The 21,048-nt window shown below is 37.4% G+C and overlaps 1 protein-coding gene across 2 annotated transcripts in view; it reads left to right on the forward strand.

The window, feature by feature from the left end:
* The window catches only part of SGTB (small glutamine rich tetratricopeptide repeat containing beta), a 50,790-nt gene that overhangs the window by 4,764 nt on the left and 24,978 nt on the right, over positions 1-21,048 (forward strand). For both annotated transcript variants that reach the window (XM_017537860.2, XM_017537861.2), the window contains exons 3-5: positions 2,666-2,769; positions 7,097-7,166; positions 9,991-10,090. In XM_017537860.2, the coding sequence (XP_017393349.1) occupies positions 2,666-2,769; positions 7,097-7,166; positions 9,991-10,090 (274 nt within the window). The remainder of the gene's footprint in view (positions 1-2,665; positions 2,770-7,096; positions 7,167-9,990; positions 10,091-21,048) is intronic.

The following is a 21,048-nucleotide window of genomic DNA, read 5'->3' on the forward strand; positions in this document are numbered from 1 at the left end:
TTAACACTTTCTCATATCTTTTCAAACTCTCAAACCTCCTCCACTTTCCTCACTTTTAGTTGATTACCTTGCTTTCTATTCCACCAAGAAAATGGAAATAATAAGAAAATAGCTGGTTGTGGCGGCACCCACATACTCTGCCTGCCTGCCTGTTTGACTAGCTATTACCATAGATGAACTATTCATATTCCTTCCTCAATGGAACCCCTCTACTGCTATACCAGATCCCATCCTGTCTCACCTACTCCAGGATATCACTCTAGTTATTTTGTTTTTTTCCATCTTATAACATTTTCATACTCTACTGGATCATTTTTATCATAATGCGAACTTATCATTGTTTCTCCCTTCTTCAAAAAAGCAAAAACAAACAGCAAATAGTTATCCTTGCCATACTACCCCCAACCCATTACTGCTTAATTGTATGTCTCTCTTTGCAGCAAAACCATTTGAAAGAATTGTTCATACTTGGCTTCCTCTAACCCTCTCCGTCTATTCTTTCTTAAACCCGTTCCGATTAAGCCTTTGCCTCTATCACTCAATCTATACCTCTTTCATCAAGGTCATTAGTGATTTCTGTGTTGTTTAATGTAACGGTCAGTTCTCAGTTTTCATCTGAGTTATTAGTTGCCACTGATAATGTTGATAGTCACTTCCTCACCGCCCCTTCCCCAATCCCAGTGTATTTTATTAGCTTAGCTTCCAGGATACCTCATACTTTCTTGGCCTTCTTATCTGATTGTTTGCTGCTTCTCTGTCCTCTTTGCTGGTTCCTCTTCTTTTCTTTGACCTGGAATGCCCAGGGTCCACTGCTCGATCCTCTTCTCTTCGTTATCTTTACCTATTTCTTTGATGATATCATTCAGCTTCTTAGCCTTGAACACCCCTTACTTGTATGCTATTTCCCAAATGTATATCCCCAGCCCAGACCTTTCTTCTGAAGGTCTTCTTATATATCCAAGTACCTACTAGATATCTCCACTTGCATGTCTAATAGGCATCTCCAATTTAACATTGCCAAAATCGAACTTCTGATTCCCCCACCCAAAATCTGTTCTATTTGCAATTTCCCTATCTCTGTTTATGTCAGCTTCCTCTTTTCTATTGCTCAGTCCAGCAACTTGGGTATCATTCTGGACTCTTCTCTTTCTCTAGTACTCTATAACCAATCATTCAGTAAATCCTGTTGGCTACACTTACAAAATATGTCCAGTCTGAGATCTTTTACCAACTCCACTGATAGCACCTCTGGATAGAACTATTTCTTGACTGTTTTAGTGTGATAGCCTCTAACTGTCTCTCTGCTTCTATTCTTGCCCCTTCATTGGCTGTTCCAAATAGGCACCGATGATCTTTAAGAGCAGAGTGTATCAGATTCTATCATTTATCTACTCAAAACATGACTTAGTACCATGACTCCTCATGACTCCTCATGTTACTTACTCATTGTTTAAAGGATCTATATAATTTGACTTCTGTGACATATTGTTCACCTACTCGTCCCCTTTCTTCTTTGGCTTCAATCATATTAGCTTTCTCTTTATAAATGCACCATATTCTCTTGCCTAAGGGCTTTTGCTCTGGCTGGTTCTTCTGCCTGGAATGGTCTTCACAGATAATGGTAGCACTCCCATCTCCTTCAAGTCTTTGTCAAATCTCTTTTCTCAGTAAGGCCTACCCTGAACTCTCTGTTAAACCTGCAGCTGTGGGCTGGGCATGGTGGCTGATGCCTGCATTCCCAGCACTTTGGGAGGCAGAGGTGGGTGGATCACCAGAGGTTGGGAGTTTGAGATCCCCCGGCCAACATGGTGAAACTCTTTCTCTACTAAAAATACAAAAGTTATATCAGCGAGGTGGCACACATCTGTAATCCCAGCTACTCAGGAGGCTGAGGCAGGGGAATAGCTTGACCCGGGAGGCACCATAAATTCAGTATTTATGATCACAGAACATAAGGAAAACAATTATAGCTCACTCAGCCTCCCAAAGTGCTGGAATTATAGGCATGAGCCACTATACCTGGCAACAACTTGATTTCTTATTCCTCACTTAAGGAAAAATGTTATCTAAAATGTAATTTCTCAATATATGTATTACATCCTATTCTTGTTGAAGGCTGCCAGAAAGAAAGAGCAAGTCATCAATAGCCACTCCTTTGGGAGGCTGAGGCAGGGGATCACTTGAGCCCAGGAGTTTTGAGAACAGCCTGGGCAACCTGGCAAGACCCTGTCTCTGTAAAAAAAATTTAAAAAGTTAGCATGTAGCTCATGCCTATAGTCTCAGTTACTAGGGGGGCTGAGGCGGGGGATCCCTTGAGCCCAGGAAGTCAAGGCAACAGTGAGCTATAATTGTGTCACTGCACTCCAGCCTGGCCACAAAGTGAAACCTTTTCTCTAAAAAAAATTAGGAAGGAAGAAAGGAAGGAAAGGGGAAGGGGAAGGGCAAATGGAAGGGGGAGGAACGGGGAGGAAAGAAAGAAAATCAGTGTGTTTTCCTTCAGTAGCTGGTCTATAAACAGAAATTTCTTTGCAGCTGAACCAATGTTTTCCTTGTGTTCTGTGATCATAAATGCTGAATTTCCATACATTGCAGTTCTATCAGAAAAAAAAACTTGTTTCTTTTTTAAAGTTGCTAATTGTTTTTTACTATTAAAATTTATTTCAAGTTGCAATTCAGTGCTTGGAGACAGTTTTTAAGGTCAACTCAGAAGATACACACCTAGCAGTTTCACAGCCTTTGACAGAAATGTTTACCAATTCCTTCTGTAAGGTATGTTGTCATTATTTTCTCATTATTAACTGATATAAATATGATTACAATTTTATGTTAATAGGTTGTTAATAGTTGAGGGGCCAAATATATGAGTAATTAACTTCTTCCTGTGTATAAGGTAAATTGTCTGTCTACATGGATATAATTGGGGAATAACTCATTTAATATGCTTTAGATTTTCATATTGATAACTATTTTCATCATCTCACCTTCTTTTAAATTTAATGATATGTATTAGTCAACTTTTAAGTTCTTTATAGTATCTGAGTATTTTTTTCTTGAATGTCATTTCAGTGAACTGAGTATTTGTTGATTTCCAGCATCTGAATTGATGTTTCCCTAAAACTTGGAACATAGGCTTAAAAAGTTTTAATGTCTAGAAAGCAGCCAGGCAGAAATAGATTCCTCTGGAATTGAATCATCATTTCTGAAGCAGATTGCATCAAATTTACTCATTGATGGGGCTCCTTAAAACAGGGAAAGGTTAAGGGTCAATGTACAAAGCTAAGACTGAAATCCAAGTTTTCTGATCCCTGCTCCTGGGGACTGTTTATACATGGTCTTGGGTTTCTGTCCTTTTCAGGAAACAGACCATAAGACTGTCTGAAAAATGCTAAGGTTAGTGAATGTAGGGTTCCCACACGTGAGTGACCTCCCACCTGTTTCTTTCTTTTTTTCTGAGGCAGGTCTCGCTCTGTCACCCAGCTTGGAGTCTAGTGGTGTGATCATGGCTCATTAGCAGCCTCAACCTCCTGGGCTCAAGCAGTTCTCAATTTTCCCACCTTAGACTTGTGAGTAGCTGGGGCTCCAAGCACACACCAAAGCACCCAGTTAATATATATATATATATATATATATATATATTTTTTTTTTTTTTAGTAGTGACAGGGTCTTGCTTTGTGTGCTTTGTTGCCTAGGCTGGTCTTGAACTTTTGAGCTCAAGCCATCGTCCTGCCTTGGCCTCCCAAAGTGCTCAGATTATAGGCATAAACCACCACATGTGGCCCCACATGTTTCTTCATGACATTTTGGTGCCTCATGGGCTCCTTTTGTTTTTCTAGCTCCATATTTGAGCTTTAGTATATAATGAAGAATTCTGGAGTGAGGCTGAAATGTACCTTGCACACTTCAGTCTGGAATGGACATTGCTGACAATACCACACTTGGCTGGATCCTCCAGGCTCTGTTTCTAGAACTTCATGGGAAGAGGTTGTTAGAATTGCAATGAAGATGGCAACCTGGCAGTAAACCATTCCCTTTTTTTACGCTTTGGAAAAAAATACAGCAGTTATGCATTAATTCATCAAACAGATGAATACTTATATGACAAGATATAAGGAGATAGTGAATTCATCTCTGTTCCTCATCAGGGAACTCCTTTTTTCTTCCCTTTGGTGAAGGTGGCCTGTGGTTCTTTCATTGTTTGGGCCTGCAACCCCCCCCCCTGCCCAGGAACCCTGTTTGAGTGGCTAGATATGGTTGTGGCTAAAGCAGACCTTCTTTGCTCTCAGGTGTACGAGGCCTGTGCTTGAGGCAGCTCTTAGATTTGCTCACTCTTTAGCTACTGTCACCATTGACTTAGTACTAAAGATATTAGAAGTGTTTTTTTCTTCTCAGGAAGCTCTAATTGACTTTTATACCCTTTTGATTTTGAATGAAGCTTTTTCTTTTTTTTGCTGTATCTCCCCAATTGCATTTAATTATAAGAAATTTGTTGCTCACTATTGTTAAAATATAGTTTATTGAAACTGGCTGCATAGTATAGCTACAGTTGTGATATATGTGGTATCATAATTCTTTAGTAGTCTTATTTTACAGCTATGGCTTTATTCCATATGTGTTTGTTAACAGAGTATGGCAGAGAAAGTATAAAATTCATCTGAAATAGCATCAAGATTATTGTAATTAAAGAAATTATTTGTCTCACCAAGTGTACTTAATTGTGATATTGGGCATTTTATTTTTAGAATACTGCTTTTCTGTATTTCTCCCCAATTAAATTTATATATAAAATGAATTCATTCTGTTTATTTAAAGTAGGTAGCTCTTGCCCCCACATGGTGAACTCAAATTTATGTAATGAATATGATAATTAGTTTTCAAAGTATAAAATGGTGGCAATTTTAGTAAATAATTCAGAAGAATTTGGAAGATAGAAGAGATTATAATCTATTTTTCAATTGCTATTTTTCTGATCCCCTAAATCACTCTTTCCCATGTATAAACTGCCTAGGCTTATTGGAAGATTTAAACTACAAATCCTAAAGCCAAGTACTGTAGGATGGTAATGTGTCTTTGAATTATATTTAGATTCTGAGTAACTACAGTCAGTTTTAAGTAGTGACCCCTACTTAGGAAGGTTATCATTTTGTTTCTATATTTTTATTCCAATATTTATGTTTAGGAAAACTGATGAGTAGATAATGATTAAAAAAGTAAGGACAAGACCCATACACTTTGTTAGTGATTTTGTACTTGTGAATATTTATGTCTAATTTTCAAAATATATTTCTGATGTTAGAGCTATCAATTTTGTGGAAACTCTAATTAAGACAAAGATAATGATGGATATAGTTTAAATACAGTACATAGTGCTGAGTGTGGTAGCTCATGCCTATAATCGCAGCACTTTGGGAGGCCAAAGTGAAAGGATTGCTTAAGCTAGGAGTTCAAGACCAGCATGAACAACATGGGGAGACCTATCTCTACAAAAAATAAAAAAATTACACAGGTATAGTGGCACATAGCTGTAGTCCTAGCTACTCTGGAGGCTGAGGTGAAAGGATCACTTGGACTCTGGAGGTTGAGGTTTCAGTGAGCCATGATCACACCACTGTAGTCCAGCCTGGGGACAGAGCGAGACTCCGTCTCAAAAAAAAAAAAAAAAAAAAAGACTGACTTGTGAACTCAGAGTCAAGTTTAAAAGCAATACAGTTTCAATAAGATCTTTCAAAAATGAAAAAATATGTTGTGTTCCCCGTACCATTCAAGATTTTTCTGAATCTTAACATTTGGTTTTCATAAGCTCCTTTAGTTTGAACTTAATTTATGGAAAAGAGGTTTTGGAATGATAGTAGGTGTAAAGGCAGGGATTTTATAGTGTTTTCTTATCTTGTAGTGAAATTAATATATGTTCATTGTTTTAAAAAATTTGAGGCCGGGCGCGGTGGCTCATGCCTGCCATCCCAGCACTTTGGGAGACTGAGGCAGGTGGATCACGAGGTCAAGAGATTGAGATCATCCTGGCCAACATGGTGAAACCTCATCTCTGCTGAAAATACAAAAATCAGCTGGGTGTGGTGGTGTGCACCTGTAGTCCCAGCTACTCAGGAGGCTGAGGAGGGGAATTGCTTGAACCTGAGAGGTGGAGCTTGCAGTGAGCCGAGATCATAACACTGCACTCCAGCCTAGTGAAAGAGTGAAACTCTGTCTCAAAGAAAAAAAAAAAAAAAAAAACCCAAAAAACACAATTGGACAATACGGAAAGATAGAAGAGATGAAAATTTTACTTCTGATACACGTCTTTCCAGTCTGTTTTTAAATGTGTGTGTGAACATATTTAAATAATATGATCATATTATAAATGATTTTTTGTAGACTATGATTTTGACTTAGTAGGGTATATCTTAGATAGGATATTAGACATTTTGTTCCAAAATTTTCACTAATATAAACAATCCCTTGATCATATTTATATTCCTATTCTTTACATAACTGATTCTATTTTTTTTATTTGTGAAGTAGGATTGCTGGATTTGGGAAATGCACATTTTTTTAAAAAGTTTGATTCACAGCTGCTTATTATTCTCTAGAAAAATTTCACATATTCTTTTTGTTTGTTTTTGAGACACGGTCTGGCTCTGTTGCCTAGGCTGGAATACAGTGGCATGATCTTAGCTCACTGCAACCTCTGCCTCCTGGGCTCAAGCCATCCTCTTACCTCAGCCTCCCAAGTAGGTGGGTCTGCAGGCACATGCCACCACACCTGGTTAATTTTTGTGTTTTCTGTAGAGATGGGGTTTTACCATGTTGCCCAGGCTGGTCTTGAACTCCTGAGCTTAAGCTGTCCACCCACTTCAACCTCCCAAAGTGCTGGGATAATAGGCATTAACTACCACGCCTGATCACACATATTCATATTTCTAATAAAAAATATATGAGAGGACCTCTTCCCTATTTTTTGTTAATACTATTATTTAGGAATTTGATTTCATAATGTGGAGTTACAGATGATTAAAAACATGGGTAATTTATTTTTACTTTATAGTACTCCGGGATGATTATGTAGCTAAAGGGAAGTACATTGATTTTTATTTAATTTCAGAATGACGTTCTGCCCCTTTCAAACTCAGTGCCTGAAGATGTGGGAAAAGCTGACCAATTAAAAGATGAAGGTGAATATTTCATACAAAAATGACTTACTTAGTAAACCTTTCTGAAACTGTGGAGAAAAATATTGTCAATTGATTTAGTTTTGATTTACAGCACCAAGACTAGATTGTCATAAGTGCACATGGCATTTATGAAACAGAAATGAATGTGATGAGTAAGAAGCCTGGAAGTACAGAATGGCCTGTGGGCAGTACAGTTATGGTGTGCTTCAAGAGAAGCAGATCTGTTGTGATCAAAACTTGCAGAACAAATCGCAAGGGCTAATTGCTTCTGACTGTTTTTGCTACTTATACTCTAGGATCCCAATTCTTCTTTATACTTAAAAAGAGGAAAATAGTTTTCAGCATTACTTTAATTTTCATATGTTTAGTGTTTTTGAGTTCTTTGAAATTTAAGGCAGGCACATGGCACTTGACTTGTTTATTAGCTAGCACATTTGATTACTGCATTATTAAATTTTATACAAGCTGGCTATTGAAGCATTCTTGGTTTTAACAAATAAGTCACTGTTAAGGATTTGTGATCAATTTTTTCATCATGTCACCTATGTTAAGCTATAGACGAGGGCCAGGTCAGGCCTGCAAGATTTGTACTACAAAGCTGCATGCCCAGCCCTGAAGTTTTGTATGTTAAATATTTTGCTATTTAATAGTTTTGTCATTAACTTACATTATACATGTGTATAATATTTGCGGCGCATGTGTGTGTGTGTGTGTGTGTGTGTGTGTGTGTGTGTACACACACACAGGTTATGATATCTATACCTTTGAGGTGACACAGGAAAAGACATATAATGCAGTTCTAATAATGTAATCATAAAATGCCATCAAGATAAAGAGCCCAGCAGCATCATTGAAATCTCAATAACCCAGAAGATTAAAATGTTTGACATGGAAATTAACCTGTCTGGGCTAATGTAGATAACTTTTTGTTTATTCATAAAAAATGATGTTATCCTCTCAGTTTCCTTAGAGGCTTTATATTGATTTCTTTTTTGGGGAAGCTCTAAATTAATTTTTTTAACTCCTAAAAACATTTGTTGAGATATAATTCATATATAATTTACTTCTTTAAAGTGTGTAATTCATTAATTTCTAGTATATTCACAGAGTTGTGCAGCCATTACCATAATGAATTATAGAACTTTTTTTTTTTTCTTGAGACAGGGTCTCACTCTGTCAACCAGGGTGGAGGGTAGTGACATGACCACAGATCACTGCAGCCTCAAACTCCTGGGCTCAAGCTATCCTCCCACTTCTGCTTCTGGAGTAGCTGGGACTACAGGCATGCACTACCAGCCTGGCTAATTTTTTTTTTTTTTTGTAGAGATGGGATTTCACTCTGTTGCCCAGGCTGGTTTCTAGTTCCTGGGTTCAAGCCATACACCCACCTTGGCCTCCCAAAGTGCTGGGATTACAAGGGTGAGCCATCATACCTGGCCTACAGAACATTTTTATAACCCCCCCAAACAAAAACCATGTGCTCATTAGCAGTCACTCTTTATATCATTTTTGATTCCTAATTTACAGTAACTTGAATATTCTGTTTTTGTTCCTTGAAAATTTATGCCCCACTCTTCCTGTTAAGGAGCTAACGATCTATTGAGAACAAGGCTAATGTGAGAGTTTCTGGTTTAAGAAAACTGGAAAGAATCACAGACGCCTTTGAGATGTAAATCCTTCCTCCTAATCTCCATTGTTCCTAATGTTTTCTTTTTCTTTCTTTCTTTTTTTTTTTTTTTTTTTTTTTAATACAGGGTTTAACTCTATCACCCAGGCTGGAGTGCAGTGGCACAATCACGGCTCACTGCAGCTTCAACCTCCTGAGTTCACATGATACTCCTGCCTCAGCCTCCTGGTACCTGTACCTGGGACTACAGGCGTGCACCACTGGGTGACCAGCTAATTTTTTAATTATTCTTTTTGTTGAAACGGGGGTCCCACTATATTGCCCAGGCTGGTCTTGAACTTCTGGCCTCAAGTAATCCTCCTGTCTTCATCTCCCAAAGTGTTGGGATTACAGGCATGAGCCACCACACCCAGACATAGTTTGAACATTGGTTCTTATAAGTGCAGAGGACACTGTTTTTTCATTTAATGGTATATAAAAAATAGCCATAGAAATCTTATTTTGCTGACCAGTTATTAACTTAGCTAAATTACTGCCAGATATATCTGCAGATGCCCTTCCTGAAAATTCAGTAGTTTGCAGGCTAGCCATGGTATCTGAAATTCTATCTTTCTAAAAATTAATCTCTTCAAATCCCCTTTTAAAAAGAATATAACTGTGGAAGGGATAGCACATAAAAATATAATCTGCCAATATCATGGTAGCATGATTAGTTTTATCAGCTTACCCTCAGCAGTGTTCTGAGAACTTGATTATCAGCAGATGTGTGTTTTAACAGGGAAAGAGTGGAAGACCAGGTCCAGATTGAGATGGTGATTAGGGAGGGTGTTGCATCTGGAACGGGCTGGGGCAGCTCTAAAAGGGAGGAGAGAAATGAAGATAAGGAAGGTGAGAAGAGATTCACTTTTGCCATGAGATAGTCATAATTGTTGCATTTACTCTTTTAAGTCTAGATTTTATAAGGTATATAAACACTAATTTTTAAAAATACTCTGCAATTTTAAAATGAGTCAAACACACTGAAAGCTAAATAATATTAACTCTATAGTACAATATAAAACTTATCTCCAGTGTGACTGAAAAATCATGAGGCTCACTTTCATATAATTATAGTTTCCATGATTAAAATGTATCTATTAGAGTATATGTTTCTAATGTATATTATACTTACTGTATATACTGGTTACTTTATTTTAGGCAATAACCACATGAAAGAAGAAAATTATGCTGCTGCAGTGGATTGTTACACACAGGCAATAGAATTGGATTCCAATAATGCAGTTTACTATTGCAACAGGTAAACTAGAACTTTTGCGGCACGTTTACAATTCTTAAACATCTAGATTAATAGCCCTGAAGGAAAATGCAAAATGTATTTATTTAGAAAATTTTGAAAGTTGAGAAAAATATAAAGAAGGAAGAAAAAATAAACTTACAAACTTACCACTCAGAGGCAACCACTGTTATTATTCTGTTAACATATTTTGTCTTACATAAATTTATTCATTTTTATTTTTATTTATTTTTTTGAGACAGGGTCTCACTCTGTCACCCAGGCTGGAGTGCAGTGGCATGATCTTGGCTCACTGCAACCTCTGCCTCCTGGGTCTAAGCGATTCACCCACCTCATCCTCTGCTGAGGCACCAGGTGGACTACAGGCACACACCGCCATGCCTGGCTAATTTTTCTTTTTTTTTTTAGAGACGGGGTTTTACCGTTCACATTGGCCAGGCGGGTCCTGAACTCGACCTCAAGTGATCCACCTGCCTTGGCCTCCCAAAGTGCTGGAATACAGGCATGAGCCACCATGCTTGGCCAATTTATTCATTTTTAGATTTACCTTTGTTCACGGGGCATATCAAAAATATGTTCGTATTTTATTGCAATCTTTCATAAGCATTATTTAAGTGGTTAAAAATTAGTCTCTATTACTAGTGATTATTCTTTTTTATATTTCAAGCACCTATCATTGTGGCTGGCAAAGAAGTACTCAGCAAGGGTTATTTTTGAATAAGCATATAGACATACTTTAGTTTACTCACCTATTGACCTACTTGGTGGGCATTGAGGTTGCTTCCATTTTTTTTTTTTCAATATTATCATATAAAGCTGCAATGGACATCTGTTGTTTCTAAAATATTTTCATGCTTTAGATTTGCTGGACTTTGGATTTATCCCTGGAACCGCACTTAGTAGGTCTAGAAGTGCAAATTATTTTTAAAATTGTTGATGCAAATTACAAAATTGTCCCACTTTCTTTGAAAATATTTTGAAAATGATCTCCCTAGGAATGTATCTGTTCTGGTTATGCCCTTTATCAGCACTAAGTATGAAAATGATTAATTATTGCTAATTTAATCTTGTTTTCATATTATTCTAATTTATATTTAAGTACTGGTGAAGTTGGATATTTTTCAAATGTTGGCTGCTTTTGTTTGTTTTTTCCTAAATTTTCTATTTATATCTCCTATAGACTGAATGTTTCTATCCCCTCAAAATTCATATACTAATGCGAATTTTAAGCCCAATCTCCAATGTGATGGTATTTGGAGGTGGGACCTTTGGAAGGTGATTAGGTCATAAGGGTGGGATTAGTACCTTTATGAAAGAGACTCTGGAGAGCTCCTCTGTCCCTCTTGCCATGTCTTAGCTTGTTTGACCAGAGATTTCTTTCTTCTTTCTTGGCTCTGTCGTTTTTAACAGGGGTCTGACTCCTATAGTCTGCATTTCCCAGGCTCCTTTATTATCTGGCTTTTGTATAGGTTCAGCCATGGAGGTACTGGCAGGAGGTTGGAGGGTAGAAAGAAGAGAGAAATCTGGGTATTTCTTCCTCCTCCTTTATTTTATTTTTTTAGCATCATGTATATTCAGCAGGGGCTGCGTCTCATCCTTGTCTTCCTACTCTCACCTGAGACACATACTGCGGTCCTAGCCTTTGCCAGGTGACCTTCGGTATTGGACTTTGTACTTTGTTCTTCAGTCTTAGGGATGGTAATGGCTCTCTGTTGTCAATTTCTGGATTGCTATACGACCCTGTTTCACCTCTCAGCTCTTCTACTGCCTTATGTAATAAATTTTCTGAATTAAATTATTCTGTTTTAAATATTGAAGTTCTAGGAGAACCTTCTGCAGTGATTGAAATGTTCTGCATCGGTACTGTCCTACTCAGTTGCCCCTAGCCACAGTGACTGTTGAGCATTTGCAGTGTGGTTAGAGAGCAATTAAGGAACTAAATTTTTAATGTCTGAATCAATTTAAAATTAATTTAAATAGCCACATATGGCTTATGGCTGCTATATCAGACAGCAGAGTCTTAAATGAAAGATATAGAACAAAAATCTGCGGGTCCTATTTGCACAGCTAATTGCCTTCTAATGTTTTTCACATGTAAAAGTTTTAAATATTTATGTAGTCCAATTTGGTTTTTTTCTTTGAATTTTATTCCAGTGCTTTTAGACTTAAAGCTCTCCCCATTTACAGACTTGACAAATAACTTCTATTGTCCTATTTTTCCTTTCATTTGAATTTTTTCATCTGAAGTCTGTTTTGGTGAGTAGCATTACTATTTTAACCCATATGAAACTTGTTAGGATGGCCTTATCACCTTTTACTTTATGGTAGGTTCTTAGGTTTGAAAGAGATCTTTGATTTGGTCTGATCTTTCATAGACTTGTTATTATCAGATTTAGGGTAGTCACGCCCTTCTGAGATAGCACCCTCTTCCCCTACCTTTTCTTTTGTGGTCATATCTGTTAGAAAAGTCTTCCTTATATTGACACTGAATTTGTTTTCTTTTAGCTAGTTTCTGTCAGTTGGTTGTACTTAAGGGAGTTCCAGAATAATTATGATTCTTCTTTTTTTTTTGAGAGAGAGTCTCACTCTGTCACCCAGGCTGGAGTGCAGTGGCGCGATCTCGGCTCACTGCAACCTCTGCCTCACAGGTTCAAGTAATTCTCTTGTCTCAGCTTACCAGGTAGCTGGAGCTACAGCCATGTGCCACCAAGCCCGGCTAGTTTTTGTGTTTTTAGTAGAGGTAGAGTTTCACCATGTTGGGCAGGCCAGTGTTGAACTCCTGACCTCAAGTGATCTACGAGCCTCAGCCTCCCAAAGTGCTGGGATTACGGGTGTGAGCAACCATACCCAGCCATGATTCTTCTTTTTCATGACAATACCTTACATTTTAAAATTTGCTACCATGTTTGCTTTTCTCAACAAATTTTTGAACATTCTTCTGGTACACTTCAGGTAGTACAGCTTTAAGTCCTGTACCTTCACTTGAAACTTGTTCCAGTTTACCTGTATCTGTTAGGTATAGTTCTCTGATGTTAACGCAGTATAACTGGCATTAGTCTAACTGGACCAACAGACTTGTAAGGCTCTGATTTAACCTACTTTCTAGATAACATAACTATATATCAGCATATTCTAACGTTATTTATTAAGTTCATTTTTGCTTTTGGTATATTACAGCCTCTTTTTTCATAGATTGTCGTATAATTCAATCATATATTGATTTGACAGGTTTATACCAAATACCTGCTATGTACTAGTACTGCCACTGAAGGTACAATTGGTTGCTTATATGCAAATGCAGGCTGTTACCTTTTACCCCCATCAAATTCTATCTTGTTATAATCTCCTATTTATTTGTCTTTTAAATGCTTTTTGATAAGTAATCTGTAAAGTAATGAATTTGTTCTTACTCTTATTTTCATGTCATCTACAAACTTGAGAAGAGTACCATATCTTACATTATATCAGTAACAAGTTGTCCAGGCGCAGCAGCTCATGCCTATAATCCCAGCACTTTGGAAGGCTGAGGCCATGGATCACTTGAGGTTAGGAGTTCCTGGCCAATGTGGTGAAACTCTGTCTCTACTAAAGAAACAAAAACAAAAACAAAACAAACAAGTCAATTAGTGGAACTATAATAGAGAAGTGTTTAAGAGCTGGGGTTCTGAACCCAGACTCTTTTAAAAATATGTATGTATTTGAGTAGCTTTGGAGGTACACGTGGTTTTTGGTTACATGGATGAATTGTATAGTGGTGAAGTCTGAGATTTTAGGGAACCTATTACGTGAGTAGTATATATTGTATGCAACATGAAGTTTTTTTATCTCTCATCTCCTTCCCATCCTCCTCCTTCTGAGTCTCCAAAGGACATTATACTGCTCTATATGCCTTTGTGTACCCATAGCTTAACTCCTGCTGATAAGTGAGAACACACATTATTTGTTCTTCCATTCCTGAGTTACTTCACTTAGAATTATGGTCTCCAGCTCCATCCAAGTTGCTGCAAAAGACATTGTCTTGTACTTTTTTGTGGCTGAGTAGTATTCCGTAGTGTGTATATATATACCACATTTTCTTTTTCTTTTTCTTTTTTTTTTTTTTGAGACAGAGTTCACTCTTATTACCCAGGCTGGAGTGCAATGGCGCGATCTCGTCTCACCGCAACCTCCACCTCCTGGGTTCAAGCAATTCTCCTGCCTCAGTCTCCCGAGTAGCTGGGACTACAGGTGTGCGCCACCATGCCCAGCTAACTTTTGTATTTTTAGTAGAGATGGTATTTCACCATGTTGACCAAGATGGTCTCAATCTCTTGACCTCATGATCCACCTGCCTCGGCCTCCCAAAGTGCTGGTATTATAGGCGTGAGCCACCGCGCCTGGCCTATACCACATTTTCTTTATCCACTCTTTTGTCAGTGAGTCCTTAGTTGGTTCCACATCTTTGCAATTGTGAATTGTGCTGCAATAAACATACGCATGCAGGTGTCTTTTGAATATAATGACTTATTTTACTTTCGGTAGGTACCTAGTAATAGGATTGGTAGATTAGTAGATCTAATGGTAGATCTGATTTTAGTTCTTTAAGAAATCTCCATATTGTTTTCCACATAGGTTATACTAATTTACATTCCCACTAGCAGTGTATAAGCATTCTCTTTTCACCACATCCATGCCAACATCTGTTGTTTTGTGACTTTCTAATAATGGCCATTCTTGCAAGAGTAAGGTGGTATCATATTGTGGTTTCAATTTGCATTTCCCTGATAATTAGTGATGTTGAGCATTTTTTCATATGTTTGTTGGCCATTTGTTTAACTTTGAGAAATGTCTATTCATTGTCATTTGCCCACTTTTTGATGGAATAATTTGTTTTTTTTTCTTATTGATTTAAAGTTTCTTGTAGATTCTGAGTATTAGTCCTTTGTTGGATACATAATTTGCAAATATTTTCTCCCATTGTTTGGGTTGTCCATTTACTCTGATGATTATTTCTTTGTTTTACAGAAGCTTTTTAGTTTAATTAGGTCTCATTTATTTATTTTTGATGACCTCAGACTCTTTGGATTCTAATTTCTGGCTCTGACATTTACTACGTATGTGACCTTGAGCAAATTTCCTAGTGCATCTATGCCTTGGTTTGCTTATCTCTAAAGTGTAGGTAATAATAGTATTTACCTCATAGGGTTGTTATAGAGATCAAGCAGTACATGTAAAGTGTTATCAAAATGTCTAGTAAAGGGTGCTGTGTACAAGTGATAATTATTTTTTTTAATGGAGCCTGTTTTTCTGCCTTGATCAAAATATGAAGAGAGATCCAGCTTTTTCAGGGCCCAAATATGTTGTCAATTTTCTTTATTTACCAGTCTAGTAGAAACCCTGTTAAAATAAAAGGAAATAATTTTAGTCGAATAGGACTTGTTCTGAATTAATTCAGTGTCCTTTTTTCCCCTTCTTTTTGTCTCCTACAAAATTATACAGTGAATACTCATGTATCCACACCTGTATTTTGCCATTAATATTTTAGTTTATTTGCTTTATCACATATTTATCTTACTTATCTGTGCCTCTGTCCATTTATTATTCCATAATGTTTTTGTTGCATTTCAAGTCAACTTGCAGCCATCAATATACATCCTCCCTAAATACTTAGCATGCATATCATTAACTAGAGTTTAGTATTTGCTTTCTTGGGGGTAAAATTTGCATGCAAAAATGCATAAACCTTAACTGTACTTTCACGGAGTTTTGACAGATACATACACCTGGGTAACGTAAAATTCTATTGAGATATTGAAAATTACCATCACTAGCCAAGTGGCAGGCACCTGTAAGCCCAGCTACCATCAGACGTCCAGGAAGTTCCTTATTCACAGTCTGTTGCCTACAACACTCACCAGAGGTAATCAGTGTTTTGATAGATTAGATTTATTTCCTCTAGAGTTTCATATGAAATGAATTATATGTATTTTTTGTGCAAGAGTTTTTTTGCTCAGCATAATGGTTTTGAGATTCAATCATGTTGTGGCATGTATTCATTCTTTTTTATTGATCAATAATATTCTATTGTTTGAATATATCAGTTTGCTTAGCTATTTTTCCATCTATGGCCACATGGGCTGCTTCTAGTTAAAACAACTTTTTAAAAATGTCATCCAGATTTTATAGTTATTATTTGTGGGAGGGTCATATCCTTAAGAAGTTTAGTTTAAAAACCATCAGATGTTTGAGACTTGCTAGAAAAAAAAATTAAATTAAAAAAAAAAGAAGTTTAATTGGTCACACTAGAGACCTTCATTTTCTTTTCCACACACACAAAAATTCCTTTATTAGTCATCAGTGTAGCTCCCCAAAATAGAAATCCAAATAATTTGTAAAGAATGAATCCTTTTAGCTGTGGTTTGATGGTTAAGTTTTATTCTCTATAATCAGATTAATATATATAATGTTTTAATGTTTTAGCCTATGCAGTCTTGAAATAAATACTTAAGAGTATCAAGAAATGTTGTAACCAGATACACATATCACATTTTTTATTTGCAGAGCACAATAAGCCATATACTTTTAAGTATAAATATGGAAAATGTGAGCCTACAAAGTTTATTTTTAATGATGATAGTCTTGCACACCAGTACTGTATTAGAAGAAATTCTTGGCAATTACCTATGCTTTCTTTTTATTTAATTTTTGTAAAACTGAAACCAATAATTATGCTTCTCTTTTGCACTTAAATAGTATCTTTTTTCCTGAAAAGTACAGTAATAGAGCATGCTATTTAATATTAAATAATCAGAAAGGTTTATTTTTATGTTTAATATAAATACTAAATAAAGCTTTGGGATCACTTTGAGTTTTTTGAGACTCTAGTAGCTATAAATATCTCAACAGCCTGTAATCTTGCCAACTACCTCTGCCATTTTTCTTTGCCAACTAGCTGCCAAGAATTGGAAGCTCAGAATAGGCAATCTAAATCTTCCTTTTAATATTCATTTTCACAATTTTTTTAGGAATCAAAACGTTTTTTATATACTAAACTCACTAGGATGAACTAATGTTTACTTTTTATAGAAGTGACTTTTAAATTTGTTAGAAAATGATCATCTGGCACAATTCTTAAGCATGACTCTTTATTTTCTCATATTTGTCTTCTATTTTGGCCTTTTAGGATCCCACTAATGCTTTGGGTTCCACTTTGATAAAAGGAAAACCTGAATCCTTCCTTGTAAACATATTATGTAGTTTGCTTTTTTAATATACTTCTAGCACTTGCCACAATGTGTAACATTTACATAGATTTGTCATATGTTTTATCATATGCTTATCATATGTTCTGCCTTGTCTTATATACATATTTCTTTTGTTTATTCAGGTGAAGGACAGAGATTGGTGCTTGCATCTGTTTGTATCCCCTGTAACACCTTATACTGTGCCTTGTAGGAGTTCAGCCCATTTTTGTAGAATGACTTGAAGTGTATAAAAGATACTGAAGCAACCAGCCATTTTCACATGAACACTTGTACACCTAAAACAAAAATGATTGAGTATAGGTCTAAACACCACCAAGTTCTCCATAATAAGAAATGAACAACACTTTTGGATGTCTTCTGCCCCTATATAAACACAATGTTCTTATTTCTTTTGTACTTCAGTGCTGAGTAGTTACCTATAGTAAGCTCATGCTTCAGGGTTAGATGGATGGTTGGGAGAGAGACAGAGCATGATGGAGGGAATTTGGAAGGCCTCTCAGGCGATGGAGAACTGGAGTCATATTTGAAGGACAGTAGAACTTGGATAGGCAGAGCAGAAGGGAAGGCATTTCAGATTGGAGAGCATAGTATAAAAGGCAAAATCAAGAAGGCCATTATAATAAGAAATGCTAGTGACAGCACGTAGCCATATAAGCTCTGAGAAAGATGGGAACAGAGGCCTCACTATTTTGCATTTCGTTTCTTCCTCCTCTGTGGGCAGCATGTCATCAGTCAGTTTACTGGATTTGAGCTCGTTGAATCTCAGTTCTGCACTTACTAGCTACGTGAACTTGGGCAGGCACTGCATGTTTTGAGCCTGTTTTCACATTTGTAAAATAAAGGTATTATCCACTTCAAAGGGTGGTTTTGAGGAGTGATAATATATACAAAGTCCTCGACTTGCAACATTTGTTTCTTTCAAAAAGAAGGTAAGGCTTCTTTAGTTGTAGGAATAGATTTTTGCCATAATTTATTTATGCACGATGTGAGAAATGTGAAGTAGCTTGATTTTTTTCTGTGTTCTGTAAAAATAGAACATAAATCATATGCTTTTGTTTCTAATAAGGCAAAGAAAGCAAGGATGTCTGGAAACATGTGACTCTGACCGTACTGTTCCACTGAAATTTCATTAGTTATGCCCTGATAACCAGACAACAGAGGGAGAGGGAGCACAGGCCACATTGTTATTCAGTTCAGACGTTGGCATGTTTGGCTTCATCTTTGAGAAGATTCAAATATAGCCTGTCTTCTCTTTCCTTTCCTGGCCTCTGAGGCTCAGACGCCTCTCCTGTTCCTTTTGTAAGCTGCACAAATCTGCTTTCACCCTAACTTGCATTTTGTGATCTAAAGCTGTTAAGATTGAAACACAGTCCCCCTCCTTCCTTACACCCACTCTTCTCTTTGAGTCTGATCCTCCCAGCTTATTTCTTATCTTATTGTCAGTCTCTGAAGCCAGATTTTAGGGTATCTTTCTGTTTCCCTTTTCTATACGCCTCTCAAAGAGCTAATTTATTTCCTACTCCCTTAGTCCAGTTCTTAACTTTGGTTGACTACTGCAATAGGGACATCAAAATGGCTTTCCATTTTTACTTGCACTCCCCACTCCTGTCTTCTGCCAAAAGGTTTTTTCTAAGATGTGAAATTGATCATCTAATGCTTGCTTTCTGTTCAGTAGTTCCAAAATACCTACGGGATCCAATTTAGGCTCCTCAACATGACGCATAAGATCTTTTCTAATCTAGGCTCTTTCTTTTCTCTTAACTTTATTATCTTCACTTTTCCTCCTACCTTATTGCTCTTCTCTCTACTACCTATGCACATGTAATATGAAACTTACTAACTTCTTAAAAATACCATGTTGGGACATCTCTCTATGCTTTGTATGTGCTACCCCCATGCCTAGAATATTTCCTACCTTATCTAATTGGTCAACTGCTAGTCATCCTTTAAAACCCTTTTAGGCTTTGGGAGGCTGAGGCGAGTGGACGACCTGAGGTCAGGAGTTCGAGACCAGCCTGGGCAACATGGTGAAACCCTGTCTCCATTAAAAATACAAAAAATTAGCCAGGTGTGGTGGTGTGCGCCTGTATTCCCAGCTACTCAGGAGGCTGGGCAGTAGAATCACTTGAACCCAGGAAGCGGAGGTTGCAATAAGCCAAGGTCGCACCACTACACTCCAGCCTGAGTAACGAGCAAAACTGGGTCTCAAAAAACAAAAGACAAAAAACTCTGTTAACTGTTGCTTCTTTGGGGAAGACTTTCTAAATATCTTTTCTTTCTTTGAGATGGAATCTCGCTCTGTCACCCAGGCTGGAGTGCAGTGGTGCAATCTCGGCTTACTGCAACTTGCACCTCCCAGGTTCAAGCAGTTCTCCTGCCTCAGCCTCCTGAGTAGCTGGGACTACAGGTGCCCACCACCACACCTTGCTAATTTTTTTGTATTTTTAGTACAGATGGGGTTTCACCATGTTGGCCAGGCTGCTCTCAAACTCCTGACCTCCAGTGATCCACCCGCCTCAGCTTCCCAAAGTGCTGGATTACAGGCATGAGCCACTGCACCTGGCCTTCTTAATACCTTTTCCTCCCAACCTCCTGACCATGCCCCTATGTCCTTCCCCTCTGTGTTCTATAGAGTGGTGCTGTCCAATATGGTAGCTCCCAGCCACATGTGGCAATTTAATTATAAATTAATTAAAATGTAAAACAATTAAAAATTTATTTCCTCAGTTGCATTAGCATATTTCAAATGCTCATTAGTCACATGTGGCTAGGTGCTACTGTATTGCATAGTTACAGATGGAGAACTTTTCTGTTACGGAAAGTTCTGTTGACAGCTTGGCATAGGGTTAGCCACACCTTTCTCTGTGTTGCCTCTTCGTTTTATACTTCCATTTTTGCATTTATTATGCTATTTATTTATTTGCATATCTGTTTCCCTATTAGACTGTGAAAGGTTGAAGGGCAGGAAGATATTCTTTTCATCTCTGTATAGTGGTTTCAAGTTTAGTGTCTAGCATATATATATATATTTTTGAGACAGAATCTTGCCATCTTGCTCTGTCGCCCAGGCTGAAGTACAATGGCATGATCTCGGCTCACTGCAACCTCCACCTCCCGGGTTCAAGTGATTCTCCCACATCAGCTTCCTGAGTAGCTGGGATTACAGGTGCCTGCCACCAAACCCAGCTAATTTTTTGTATTTTAGTAGAGATGGTGTTTCACCATGAAGGTCAGGCTGGTCTTGAACTCCTGACCTTGTGATCTGCCCACCTCTGCCTCCCAAAGTGCTGGGATTACAGGTGTGAGCCACTGTGCCCAGCCAGTTAAACTTTTTAAAACAAGTCATGCTGTTATACTTCTCTACTCAAAACCCTTCAATGGTTTCCCATTTAATTCAGAGTAAAGTCTAGCATATTATAGGTATTCGGCAAAAGTCAGCTGAATTGGTTCAGTTAATTTTAGAAGGGAAATTTGTCTCTACCTGATGACTTTGAATGATGAAACAGTGACATGGCAGAGTGTATGTGTGTCTATTTTTTAAAAAAACAAATTTAAACTGTTTAAACTTCTTGAGAGAGAATAGTATGATGAACATCTCTCTCTATATATGTTCACCATAGAATCAGTGGTAGTTAACATTTTGCCATGTTTATTTTCTCACTCTTTCTCTGTTTGTCTTTCTTTTCTTTTTCTTCCTCTCTCCTTTTTTTTTGTTTT

The sequence above is a fragment of the Cebus imitator genome, unplaced genomic scaffold, assembly GCF_001604975.1.
Source record: "Cebus imitator isolate Cc_AM_T3 unplaced genomic scaffold, Cebus_imitator-1.0 Scaffold107, whole genome shotgun sequence".
NCBI classification, from domain to species: domain Eukaryota; kingdom Metazoa; phylum Chordata; class Mammalia; order Primates; family Cebidae; genus Cebus; species Cebus imitator.